Raw genomic sequence first — 13,427 nt, 5'->3', positions numbered from 1 at the left:
ACAACGATAATTGTGTATTATCTGTCACGGTTTTTGTGAGGCAGGAATTCAGACGGGCACAGCAGTAACAGCTTGTCTTTATTCCACAAAGTCTGGGCCCTCAGCCGGAAGACTTGAAGGCTGGGAGCTACAGTCATTTAAAGCAGGGGTTGGCAGACTATGGCCCATGGCCAAATACAGCCCACCACCTGTTTTTGTAAATAAATTTTTACTGGCCGGGCACGGTGGCTCATGCCTGTGATCCCAGCACTTTGGGAGGCTGAGCCGGGTGGATCACCTGAGGTCAGGAGTTCGAGACCAGCTAGTGAAACCCCATCTCTACTAAAAATACAAAAATTAGCCAGGTGTGTGGTGCCTGTCATCCCAGCTACTCAGGAGGCTGAGGCAGGAGAATCACTTGAACCCAGGAGGTAGAGGTTGCGTGAGCCAAGATCGCACCATTGCACTCCAGCCTGGGCGACAAGAGCAAAACCCCGTCTCAAAAATAAATAAGTAAATAAAATTTTACTGTAACAGCCACACCCATTTATTTATATGCTGCCTACCTATGGTTGCTTTTGTACTATAAAGGCACCATTAAATAGATGCAATAGATACCAGATGTCCACAAAGCCTAAACTATTTACGCTCTGGCCTGTTATGGATTCCAAGTTTGCCAACCCCTGGACTCTAAAGCCTCTTTCATCCATGTAACTGGTGGTTGATGAGCCAGCTCTGAGCCTTGCTGTGGCTGTCAGCCTGGGACACCCGACACGAGGCCTCTTTAGGTGGCCTGGGCTTCCTCACAACATGGTGACGGAGTTTCATGAGCATATGTCTGGAGAGTGTGCCAGGCAGACCTAGCAGGCTGTTGCAACCCAGCACGATTAGATCTCTGAAGAATCAAGCACCAGGATGCTGGGACCTGAGTGCAGAGAAGCCTCTTTGGGGATGGGATGCTGAGCCATGTGGTTATTGGTCTGGAAAAGAAGGGTGGGAGAGAGCTCCTCAGTGGAAGCATGTGCAGAAGCTTGGGCAGACTGCATGTGCATCAAGTTATGAGCACCTGAGGGTTTCTGCAGCATGAGAGTTAGGGGCTGGGGAAATACTGAGCCAAGAGAAGACTGGAGGGCTAGGCAGAGGTCCAGTCAAAAGGACCTTGAATGTCAGGCTAAGGGGCTTAGACTTTTTCTTGAGGATGCCAGGGAGGTATTAAAGGTTTTCAGCAGGGGAGCCAGATGGTCAGAGCCATGCTTTAGAAATGTCACTCTGGCTCCTTGAGGAGACTGGATTAGAGAGGAGAAATTGAGGCAGGAAGACCATTTAAAAGGCCACCAGCCAAGTGAAAGGTGGCAGTGGGAACAGAGGGGACAGACTTGGGAAACGTGAAGAAGGTGAGGACAGCAGAGTCTGGGCTTAAGTCCACGTGGGGAGAGGTAAGGGTGGCTCTGCAGTTGCTGGCTGAATGAGCAGGGGGTAGGGGTGTCCTGGGGCCGGTGAGTCTGTGGGTCTGAGGACTTCTGAGCTGACATCAGGGCTGAAGCCCTGTGGGAGGGGCCAAGGAGCATGTAGTAGTCAAAGCCTAAGAATAGATGGGCTCTCCCAGGGTGAGGGCTGGAAGGAGACCGGGACCAAAAAGGAGCCCAGGGCAGGGAAGGTGGTGCAGCGTTAAGGAAAGATGGATGGAGAGCAGCTAGGGAGATTGAGAAGGAGCAGCCACAGCCAGAGAGCAGGAATGCAGTGTCCCTGATGCCAGGGTGGGGGGAGTTGTGCAAGGGACGAGAGGACTTAATGAGGTAGGGCAGGGGACACCCACCCAGTGGGAGGACCGTTGGCTTTGGCAGATGGGGCTTTGAAGAGAGGGTGGTGGCCACGTCCTGTGGGCAGAAGTGTTTCAGTAAGCAGTGTGGCAAGTGGGGGCTGAGAAAGTGGAGAAACCCCTTTCAAAGATCCTGGGAAGGAGGCAATGAGCAGGGCACAGTGGGAGAGGAGAGGGTGTGGGATCTGAGAAGGAGGGCTCTTTTTTCCAACATGGAAATCATCTGAAAATTGCCAAGGCCAAATTTTGGTACCAAAAGGGGCAGGGCTGGTTTGGATTTATTTAATCATATTTAGTCATATTTGGACTTATTTAGTCATAGAGTCCCCCGAGGCTGCCGAGGCCGCCAGGGTTTAGAAGTGCTCGCCTTTGGGATGGGACACCCCGCCTGTATTAACTGGGAGACAGAAGGAGCCTCGACGGAACTTGTCCGCAGCCCCAGCCCCTCACTGCCCCATCCTCTTCTCCGCCAGTCCCTCGAAAGCCCGCTCGGCACCTCCACTGCGTGTGACGGTGCCGTAAGCAGAAAAAGTTAACGGGCTCTCTTTTCTTGCCTCGTTGTTTTTTTTTTGTTTGTTTATTTTTTTCTCTGCAGGTTCCAGTGTCCCCAGTTGCCCGAATACCTCAAGTTAGTTTTCAAAGTTCCCACGTTTGGGGGATACTTTGGCTTCTGTGTCTGTTTCCACTCCTTTTGTTTACCCCATCGCCTCCGTCCTTCCTTGAATTCTTCTCTCCCCTTCCCTTTCTTCTCCCCCAATCCCACTGTCTCCTGACCTTTTTCCTTCCCCACCCTCCCCTCTGCCCACCTTGCTTCCTCCAGGCCTGTTTTCTCTCCCACTGGCCCCATCTCTGTTCTGCCTCTCTGACCTCCAGTCCCGGCCTGACACCCTTCCTTCTGCGTGCCTCTACCTCTCATCTCCTCTCCTCTGTCTCACACCCCCTTCCTGATCTCTGCTTCTCTCTCCATTGTGTCTGTACTTCGTGACCACTCCATCTACACACGTGGTGCCCGGGATGACGATGGCCGTGAGTCTCCCATGGCGACTGCCACCATTGAGGGGCAGGAGGGCTGTCCACAGGCAGGCGCAATGGATCCCAGCTCCCGTCACGTCTGCTGCCACTGACCTGGGCGTCCCACCCCTCCTGGGAGGAAGGAAGCCTCTCCTCCATCTTGAGAGACCTGCCAGGCAGGGCCTAGTGCCCCCACTCAGCACCCCACTACCAAAACAGGCTCCACGTGCTCATGGCACAGCACCGCCCTTTGTCCTCTCCCACCCTCCGCCATCCCTGTCGCCGCATGTGCTGCTGTCTCCATGCCACCAGTTCCAAGTGCTCCATGGTCACACATGTTCACATGTGCACATACATGCGTTGGGGCTTTCTCTGCCACGCTGCTCAAGCCTCACACTAACGCTGCCCGTGTATGCCCTACCTCCCCCAGGTATGCGAGACCACCCACCCATCCCCATCACCGACCTGGCGGACAACATTGAACGCCTCAAAGCCAACGATGGCCTCAAGTTCTCCCAGGAGTACGAGGTGAGACGTTCCCGCCCCCTACCATGTACCTGGCCCAGGCCTACCCCAAACCAGCTCCTGTCCTGTCCTAGGTCCCAGCTGTGGTGGGTGAGGAAGCAGGGGTCCAGCTTTTTCAGGAGCACAGAGAGGAGGGTCGGCAGTAGCAAGGGTCAGCTGGGAACCAGGTGCCTCAGATGCTGGGTCTGGCCATAGCCTGGCCCAGCATCTTCTTGGGGTTACCCTTAGGAGATGGTTTCAAACGGCTGTGAGTGACGCCAGGGTCTGGACACTCAGACACGTGCTCAAGTGCTCACAGGCAGACACAAGGTCACAGGCATACAGACATAGATCAGTGATAACAGCCACAGTAGCTGGCATCTATCGAGCATCCTGCAGGCCAGCACCGGGCTGGGCACTTGGCATGCACTATCTCTTTTGGTCCCCCCACAGTCTTCAGAAATGGGGACTGTTATTATCCCATCTTCCAGATGAGGAAACGGGCTCAGAGAGGGGAAGTGACTTGCCCGAGTCAAACAGCTGATGAGTAGTGGAGCCAGGATTCAAACCCAGGCCTGCCTACTGCCCTGTGCTCTGCACATGCATGTGCTCACGTATGTACTCAGGATGCCACAGCTCACAGGGGGAGTCAGGGCCTCGAGACCGGCTGCTCAGGCTGCACAAGTCCCGCTTGGAGCCCTCCACACGTTCACCTTACTCTGGACTTAACTCCTAGGAGCCTGCTGGGGGCTCAGCCTTCAAGAGTCTGAGGGTTTCCCACCCACAGATGGTGTGGGGGTGACTCTGAGCATCCCCAGGTTGCCCATCTAGGAAGGGATTTGTTAGAGAAGGAGGTGATTTAAAGAAGAGACTCCTGGCCAGGCACAGTGGCTCATGCCTATAATCCCAGCACTTTGGGAGGCCGAGGTGGGTGGATCACCTGAGGTCGAGAGTTTGAGACCAGCCTGGCCACCATGGTGAAACCACATCTCTACTATAAATACAAAAAGTAGCCGGCTGTGGTGGCGCATGCCTGTAGTCCCAGCTACTTGGGAGGCTGAGGCGGGAGAATCGTTTGAACCCGAGAGGCGGAGGTTGCATTGAGCCAAGATCATGCCACTGCGCTCCAGCCTGGGTGACAGAGTGAGACTCCCTCTCAAAAAAAAATAAAATAAATACTCTTAAAAAAGAGTATTTTTACTTAAAAGAGAGAGACTTCCCCCTCTTCCACCTCCTCGAAGAAGCAGCCTGTGCTTGTCTTTCTGCCTTGTCCGCAGCTGTTTCCTCAGCACCTGGCACTGGCCTCAGTAGCTGGTTGGTGGACAGGCAATTGAGGGGTTGGCTCAGCGTAACCTGTGAGTTTGTGCCCCTTCCGATGTCCACCCTCAGCTGTGTTTGGGGGATGCATCCTAGGGCTCAAAGATTGCCCTTCCAAGGGCTGTGGGCCAGGTTTCTGAAGAGGAAGCTGGGCTTGGCAGGCAAATGGATGAGTATGTCTGCGGCACAGCAACCGTGCTGCCTCTGCCTATAGGGCCCCCCTGGGGTCCTGCTCCATACAAGGCTGGGCTTCGGGTCACGAAGCCTGTAAGGTGGGCTCCCTGCCTCCCATGGCCTCTACCCACACTCATTTGTACCATGTCCCACACCTGCCCTTCCTTCCAGCACAGCCCTGCTTCCCTATCTGGGCTCGTGGGGCCTCTGCTCACAGTAGTCCCCTTCCATCTTCTACCTGCTTCCCTCCTCTGATCAGAACTTTCCTTATAAGACCCTCCTCCTCCAGGAAGCCTTCGCAGGCTCCCCAAGGCTGCCGTGGGCTCTCCCTCACCTGGGACCCCATAGCTCTGTTGTCTTTTTTTTTTTTTTTTTTTTTTTGAGACGGAGTCTCGCTCTGTTGTCCAGGCTGGAGTGCAGTGGCACAATCTCGGCTCAGTGCAAGCTCTGCCTCCTGGGTTCATGCCGTTCTCCTGCCTCAGCCTCCCGAGTAGCTGGGACTACAGGCCACCACGCCCGGCTAATTTTGTATTTTTAGTAGAGATGAGGTTTCACCGTGTTAGCCAATATGGTCTCCATCTCCTGACCTCGTGATCCGCCCGCCTCAGCCTCCCAAAGTGCTGGGATTACAGGCGTGAGCCACTGCACCAGGCCTGCTCTGTTGTCTTTAACATTCGGTCAGTCATTGATCACACATTTTCCATGTGCCAGTCCTCGTGCTGGGGATATGGAGACTCATGCCCTCAGGGAACCCAGTCATGGGGAGCACGTGCAGACAGATAATCAGCACTGAATATGTGACTCTGACAGCACACCCTCGTGTTAAATAGGACTGACAGGCATGCAAAAGGTGGGCTGACAGCACCAGAGCAGCCCGAGGGGTGGGGTGTGCTGCAGGGTCTCACGGAAGCAGTGACGCGGTACTGTGGAGAGTAATGAGGCTGGGGACAACATATGGAGGACATTGCGTGCTATGCTGAAAACTTCAGATCGTATCCATCTGGAAAATGTGAAGATAATAATGGAACCTATCTCATAGGAGAATTTGAGGAGGGAATACATGCAAAGTGCTCACAGCAGTGCCAGGCACACCGCGGGTCCTCACTAGCGCTTCGCTATTATCATTATTGCTCTCCGAGGTGATGAAGAGCCACAGAAGGCCTTTAAGCAGGAAATTGATATTCACATCTGCGTTTTGGAAGGATTATTCTGGCTGTGGGGCTGAGGGGGTCAGAGTGGGACAAGAGGAAAGAGGCAGGAAGAGGCTGAGCCTCAGTTGGGGTGGCCTGGCCCAGGGCAGTGGCAGCAGGTTGGAGAGAGCTGAGGGGGTGGGAGAGCACCAGAACCTGGTGACTGGTGGGGCGGGGTGGGGGGAGGCCGGAGGAATTTTGAGGTTGACTTCTAGGTTCTGGCCTGGCACCGAGGGGTGAGGGTGCCTTTCGCTAAGGTGGAGTCCCAGCAGCAGCGCCAGGTTTGGAGGGGAAGCTGATGAACTCAGCTTTGAAAGGACTGCGGTTGAAGGACCTCCCAGTGGAGGTGTCAGAGAGGCTGCTGGGTACTCAGGGAAGAGCTCTGTGCTGCTGCTGAGGTTATGGGCAGCTCCAGCATATGGTGTAAGAATCGGGAGCAAATGAGGTCACCCAGGAAAGGTTGTAGAGAGAGAAGAGGGCCTAGAAGGACCCTGGAGGAGCTCTGTGTCCTGCCCATGGCAAGGGCAGGCGGGAGAGAGGAAACAGAGAAGGAGCAGCCAGAAAGGAAGAGAGCCGAGCAGGGAGGCATCCTGGAATACCTGAGAGGGGCCACCATCCCTTCCATCTGTCCTGGCTCATTTCATTAGGTGAGTGCAGGGCTTCGAGAGACCCTTCTCCTGCCCCTAACCCAGCTCAGACCACTCTACCAGGCAAGGGGATTTGGTACCATGGTCAGAGGAGTCCCCAGTCCATCACTTTCTGATAGGTGACGTGGCAACCTGTGAGCTCTATGGCTGGCACCACAAGATAGAGGGCCTGGCTGTGGCCTGTGGAGTGAAGGCAGGATGCGAGCATCACCGGGAAGGCTGGGTCCCCTGCAGGAGAAGCAGGTCAACCTTGGCTCTTACCCCACCCCACCTGCTTTCTCCATTCTCTGCAGTCCATCGACCCTGGACAGCAGTTCACGTGGGAGAATTCAAACCTGGAGGTGAACAAGCCCAAGAACCGCTATGCGAATGTCATCGCCTACGACCACTCTCGAGTCATCCTTACCTGCATCGATGGTGAGCCAAAGGGGTGCCCCTCCTGTCCCCTTGCTCTCCTCCCCCTTGCTAGCTAGGGCAGCATGTCATTCTACAGAGGATGTCCACGAGTCTCAGGGGTGCACTGAGGCATGGTGGGCTGGGCTGGGGACCCCGCAGTAATGCCCTCCCACCTCCTTTCTTATCCATAGGTGTCCCCGGGAGTGACTACATCAATGCCAACTACATCGATGGCTACCGCAAGCAGAATGCCTACATCGCCACGCAGGGCCCCCTGCCCGAGACCATGGGCGATTTCTGGAGAATGGTGTGGGAACAGCGCACGGCCACTGTGGCCATGATGACACGGCTGGAGGAGAAGTCCCGGGTGAGGCTGCAGGGCCCTGCCAGGAGGCGAGTGGGAAATGCCCAGCCACAAGGTGATACAGGGCACCTTCTTCTGTGCCGCTTTCTTCTGTGGAGGAAGTCGCTCAAGGGATCCCCAGATGCTATTATGTTTCTGGGGGTATTATGCTCCCCAGATACTGGGGTGTTTCTGGGATAGAGCATGTTTCCCAGATGCTAGTGGGTTCCTTAGGATGTTAATATGTTTCACCAAATGCTATCATTTTCTGAGAATGTTAATGTGTTCCCCAGTTGCTGGCGTGTTCCCGGGGTGTTCATGTGTTCCCCAGATGCTGGCGTGTTCCTGGGGCATTAACACATCTCCTAAGTTAATTAGTGGAAAGAGCTGCTGTTATCTGTTTTTGGACTGCAAAGCATTGACTGGAACGTAAAATTTACAGAGCTTGAAAATGGCACATAAACGTTATGGGTAAATTTGGCAGAAAATGTGCCTGGTGCGATCTGGCCTTGGATAAATAATTTTCAATTATGGCCCTTATTCCACTAGCTAGGGCAGGGTGGTGACGTAGCTTGAGGACCTGATGTGGCTTGTGGAGGACAGGGGGCAGTGGATCTGAGAGCTCAGGGCTGGGGGGCTTTGTAGCCAGAAAGGCTACAGCCAGGGAGTAGACCAGCCTCCACCCTGCTTCTGCCCGTCCGAGCCTGTGGGCTTCCTTCAGCCTGCCCTGCTCATCCCCCTGCAGGTAAAATGTGATCAGTACTGGCCAGCCCGTGGCACCGAGACCTATGGCCTTATTCAGGTGACCCTGTTGGACACAGTGGAGCTGGCCACATACACTGTGCGCACCTTCGCACTCCACAAGGTATAGCCTTTCCCCAGTGCGTATCTCTTACCCAGACACTGTAAGGACAGTGGCCTGGGTGTGGTGTGCTGGGTCGGGGGGAAGCTGGAGCCTGGGTGTTGGAGGGTCGGAGGCTCAGGTGTGAGTGAGTGTGGTGTGATGATCTATGTTATGGGAACAGTGCTAGGAGCTTCAGGCTACCCTGTGTGGCTTCTGAGTCCCATCAGGAAGTGGCGGGTCTGGCCTCAGCATCAGGTCATTCTGTCCTGATTCTATGGCAGGCAGGCTCCTAGTCGCCAGTATGTCCCCACTTTGTCCCCCAGAGTGGCTCCAGTGAGAAGCGTGAGCTGCGTCAGTTTCAGTTCATGGCCTGGCCAGACCATGGAGTTCCTGAGTACCCAACTCCCATCCTGGCCTTCCTACGACGGGTCAAGGCCTGCAACCCCCTAGACGCAGGGCCCATGGTGGTGCACTGCAGGTGAGAGGGTACAGTGCCACCCAGAGGGGTGGGGTGGGAGGTGGGGGCGCCTGTGCCTCAAGCTGAGCCCGTGTCCTGCAGCGCGGGCGTGGGCCGCACCGGCTGCTTCATCGTGATTGATGCCATGTTGGAGCGGATGAAGCACGAGAAGACGGTGGACATCTATGGCCACGTGACCTGCATGCGATCACAGAGGAATTACATGGTGCAGACGGAGGACCAGTACGTGTTCATCCATGAGGCGCTGCTGGAGGCTGCCACGTGCGGCCACACAGAGGTGCCTGCCCGCAACCTCTATGCCCACATCCAGAAGCTGGGCCAAGTGCCTCCAGGGGAGAGTGTGACCGCCATGGAGCTCGAGTTCAAGGTGGGGCTCGGGTGGGCCTGCTTGGCTCCAGGGCCTAGACTGGGCCATGCGGATGACCCCCACCCCCACAGGAAGCCTGGCCTGACCAACCCCTCCCTCTCAATAGTTGCTGGCCAGCTCCAAGGCCCACACGTCCCGCTTCATCAGCGCCAACCTGCCCTGCAACAAGTTCAAGAACCGGCTGGTGAACATCATGCCCTACGAATTGACCCGTGTGTGTCTGCAGCCCATCCGTGGTGTGGAGGGCTCTGACTACATCAATGCCAGCTTCCTGGATGGTTATAGGTCAGCATGCATGTCACTGCCCCACCGTGCCCTACAGGGGCCTAGGCCTGTGCCTGGCTGGTGGGGGTGGGCAGCAGAGTAGGGCCAGCCTAGAAGACCTGAGAGGGCTGGGTAGAGCAGTGAGGACTTCCTGGAGGAGAGGGGATCTGAGCAGGGCTCCAAGGGGCCAGGCAGCCTAAGGAGAGACTCTGGGGGCAGCAGCACCTCCAGCATGTCCAGTCTTATGTCCACCCCAGACAGCAGAAGGCCTACATAGCTACACAGGGGCCTCTGGCAGAGAGCACCGAGGACTTCTGGCGCATGCTGTGGGAGCACAATTCCACCATCATCGTCATGCTGACCAAGCTTCGGGAGATGGGCAGGGTGAGCCCACCCTTTCCCCCAGGGCCCCTGTCATACCTGGGAGAACACCAGCCACCCTTGGGGGAGCTGCCGCCTATGTTACTGTCTCCTTTCACACCCCAGCTGCTCGTCAGCGTAGCCTCAGGCGCCCGTTATTACCACCTGAGGCATCTGTCCCAGAATCCTGTGAAGCCTGGCACCCCTCCCCCATTCCTTCTCACCTGATCATGGGGGCCCGACCCTCTGTCCACAGGAGAAATGCCACCAGTACTGGCCAGCAGAGCGCTCCGCTCGCTACCAGTACTTTGTTGTTGACCCGATGGCTGAGTACAACATGCCCCAGTATATCCTGCGTGAGTTCAAGGTCACGGATGCCCGGGTGAGTGAGTGCACTGAGTGTGTCCATAACGCTGCCTGTCCACATGCAGGGTGGGTGGCTGCCTGCGTGGTACCTAGCTCAAGCCTCAGAAATCTGAGGCGGGGGGTGGGTATTAGGGTGTGAGCACATCTCCCCTAGTGGCCTCGGGTGCAGTGACACAGATGCACGCCTGTGTCATGGAACTACCCTGGTCTAGTCCAGAGGGGTGGCAGCCTAAGGCACGAATTCTAATCACGTCCCCCATCCACCTTTCCCAGGATGGGCAGTCAAGGACAATCCGGCAGTTCCAGTTCACAGACTGGCCAGAGCAGGGCGTACCCAAGACAGGCGAGGGATTCATTGACTTCATCGGGCAGGTGCATAAGACCAAGGAGCAGTTTGGACAGGATGGGCCTATCACGGTGCACTGCAGGTGGGACTGGCCCCGTGGAGGGCTGGGGTGGGTGGGCCTAAAGGCCTGGCAGACCCACTGCGTGAGGCAAGCAGGACTCCTGACGCAACTGTGTTTCTGAGCAGTGCTGGCGTGGGCCGCACCGGGGTGTTCATCACTCTGAGCATCGTCCTGGAGCGCATGCGCTACGAGGGCGTGGTCGACATGTTTCAGACCGTGAAGACCCTGCGTACACAGCGTCCTGCCATGGTGCAGACAGAGGTAACACAGACCAGCCTGCAGGGCCAGGGCCTTGGCAGCAGCCCTGCTGGGAACCCTCGGCTTCGGCTGCAGTTTGATGTGCACAGGCATGTGCATTCATTCATGCTGCCAGCCTTTCACGTGGCCTGCGATAGCCATGGTGGTGTGTGCTTATGGTCCTACCTACTTGGGAGGTTGAGGTGGGAGGATCATTTGAGGTCAGAAGTTCGAGGCTGCAGTGAGCTATGATTATACCATGGCACTCCAGCCTGGGTGGCAGAGCAAGACCCTGTTGCTGAAAACAAAACAAAACAAAACAAAAATACCGCACCATTGCCTGTGCTGCCTGGGGGCTCGGGAGAGATGAGTAAGATGTGTTCTTTCCTTCGGCAGCTCTCTGCTGAGCCCCAGTGGAGTGCCTGGCTCTGGGCAAGGTTGCACAGAGCGATCCTTATGGGGTGCCCAGTCAGGAGCAGAGAAACATGATTGGGGTGGCAGATGGAAGGCAGGTAGATGTGGGGGCCTGGGAGAATGACAGGAGAGAGATGAGCCTTCAGAGGCTCTTTCGGGCTCCCCCGCACACTGCCTGATGTAGCTGCCAGGGTCCAGCGCCTGCTCTTGGCCAGCAGAGGCTAACTCCATGGCCCATGGCTGCAGTGTGAGTGTCAGCTGTGTAGTGGGGGTGTCCACTGGCGTGACCCACACTGACCAGCCCCCTGTCCTGGCAGGACCAGTATCAGCTGTGCTACCGTGCAGCCCTGGAGTACCTCGGCAGCTTTGACCACTATGCAACGTAACTACCGCTCCCCTCTCCTCCGCCACCCCCGCCGTGGGGCTCCGGAGGGGACCCAGCTCCTCTGAGCCATACCGACCATCGTCCAGCCCTCCTACGCAGATGCTGTCACTGGCAGAGCACAGCCCACGGGGATCACAGCGTTTCAGGAACATTGCCACACCAATCAGAGAGCCTAGAACATCCCTGGGCAAGTGGGTGGCCCGGCAGGCAGGCACTGTGGCCCTTCTGTCCACCAGGCCCACCTGGAGCCCGCTTCAAGCTCTCTGTTGCGCTCCCACGTTTCTCATGCTTCTTCTCATGGGGTGGGGTTGGGGCAAAGCCTCCTTTTTAATACATTAAGTGGGGTAGACTGAGGGATTCTAGCCTCTTCCCTCTGATTTTTCCTTTTGCGAATCCATATCTGCAGAATGGGCCACTGTAGGGGTTGGGGTTTATTTTGTTTTTTTTTTTTTTTTTTTTTTGAGTTCACTTTGGATCCTTATTTTGTGTGACTTCTGCTAAAGGACAGAACATTGCCTTCCTCGTGCGGAGCTGGGGCCGCCAGCCTGAGCGGAGGCTCGGCCGTGGGCCGGGAGGCAGCACTGATCCGGCTGCTCCTCCAGCCCTTCAGACGAGATCCTGTTTCAGCTAAATGCAGGGAAACTCAATTTTTTTTTAAGTTTTGTTTTCCCTTAAAAGCCTTTTTTTAGGCCACATTGACAGTGGTGGGCGGGGAGAAGATAGGGAACACTCATCCCTGGTCGTCTATCCCAGTGTGTGTTTAACATTCACAGCCCAGAACCACAGACGTGTCTGGGAGAGCCTGGCAAGGCATTCCTCATCACCATCGTGTTTGCAAAGGTTAAAACAAAAACAAAAAACCACAAAAATAAAAAAACAAAAAAAACAAAATACCCAAGAAAAGAAAAAAAAAGAGTCAGCCCTTGGCTTCTGCTTCGGACCCTCAAGAGGGGAAGCAGCTCCGTGTGCCTGGGGTTCCCGAGGGAGCTGCTGGCTGACCTGGGTCCACAGAGCCTGGCTTTGGTCCCCAGCATTGCAGTATGGCGTGGTGTTTGTAGGCTGTGGGGTCCGGCTGTGTGGCCAAGGTGAATAGCACAGATCAGGGTGTGTGCCACACCCCATGCACCTCAGGGCCAAGCGGGGGCATGGCTGGCCTTTCAGGTCCAGGCCAGTGGGCCTGGTAGCACATGTCTGTCCTCAGAGCAGGGGCCAGATGATTTTCCTCCCTGGTTTGCAGCTGTTTTCAAAGTCCCCGATAATCGCTCTTTTCCACTCCAAGATGCCCTCATAAACCAATGTGGCAAGACTACTGGACTTCTATCAATGGTATTCTAATCAGTCCTTATTATCCCAGCTTGCTGAGGGGCAGGGAGAGGGCCTCTTCCTCTGGGCAGCGCTATCTAGGTAGGTAAGTGGGGGCGGGGAAGGGTGCATAGCTGTTTTAGCTGAGGGACGTGGTGCCGACGTCCCCAAACCTAGCTAGGCTAAGTCAAGATCAACATTCCAGGGTTGGTAATGTTGGATGATGAAACATTCATTTTTACCTTGTGGATGCTAGTGCTGTAGAGTTCACTGTTGTACACAGTCTGTTTTCTATTTGTTAAGAAAAACTACAGCATCATTGCATAATTCTTGATGGTAATAAATTTGAATAATCAGATTTCTTACAAACCAGGCCTCTGTCTCAGCTGTTTCTGGAACCAAAGAGTCTGGGCCAAATCAGTAGCTAGGATGGGTTCCGGAGATTCCCTGCTACTGAGGAGACAGGGAGGGTATCCTAAGTATTTGTGCCAGTGTAGGCTCCTGGCATGGCTACCCACTTTCAGAAAGGAGTGGTTATAAACCCTGAAAACCAGGCCACCAAGAGCCAGCCAGGCCGGAGCCACCAATGCATGTGAAGAGCACCCTAGGCTGGGGAGCATACC

At 55.6% G+C, this 13,427-nt stretch overlaps 1 protein-coding gene across 16 annotated transcripts in view; it reads left to right on the top strand.

The window, feature by feature from the left end:
- The window catches only part of PTPRF (protein tyrosine phosphatase receptor type F), a 98,199-nt gene extending 85,026 nt beyond the window's left edge, over positions 1-13,173 (top strand). For 11 of the 16 annotated variants that reach the window (XM_063627583.1, XM_063627584.1, XM_055255137.2 and 8 more), the window contains 13 exons: positions 2,394-2,426; positions 3,240-3,337; positions 6,935-7,058; positions 7,229-7,404; positions 8,126-8,245; positions 8,548-8,702; positions 8,784-9,069; positions 9,176-9,354; positions 9,591-9,717; positions 9,950-10,075; positions 10,333-10,487; positions 10,592-10,727; positions 11,435-13,173. In XM_063627583.1, the coding sequence (XP_063483653.1) occupies positions 2,394-2,426; positions 3,240-3,337; positions 6,935-7,058; positions 7,229-7,404; positions 8,126-8,245; positions 8,548-8,702; positions 8,784-9,069; positions 9,176-9,354; positions 9,591-9,717; positions 9,950-10,075; positions 10,333-10,487; positions 10,592-10,727; positions 11,435-11,503 (1,784 nt within the window). In that variant the 3' untranslated portion in view covers positions 11,504-13,173. The remainder of the gene's footprint in view (positions 1-2,393; positions 2,427-3,239; positions 3,338-6,934; positions 7,059-7,228; positions 7,405-8,125; positions 8,246-8,547; positions 8,703-8,783; positions 9,070-9,175; positions 9,355-9,590; positions 9,718-9,949; positions 10,076-10,332; positions 10,488-10,591; positions 10,728-11,434) is intronic. The other 5 variants (XM_055255145.2, XM_055255140.2, XM_055255141.2 and 2 more) reach the window with 1 other exon arrangement.
- The last annotated feature ends 254 nt before the right edge of the window (positions 13,174-13,427 follow it).

Source organism: Symphalangus syndactylus, chromosome 12 (assembly GCF_028878055.3).
Source record: "Symphalangus syndactylus isolate Jambi chromosome 12, NHGRI_mSymSyn1-v2.1_pri, whole genome shotgun sequence".
NCBI lineage: Eukaryota > Metazoa > Chordata > Mammalia > Primates > Hylobatidae > Symphalangus > Symphalangus syndactylus.
The sequence above is the reverse complement of the archived record's forward strand: the minus strand, read 5'-3'. Positions and strand labels throughout refer to the sequence as shown.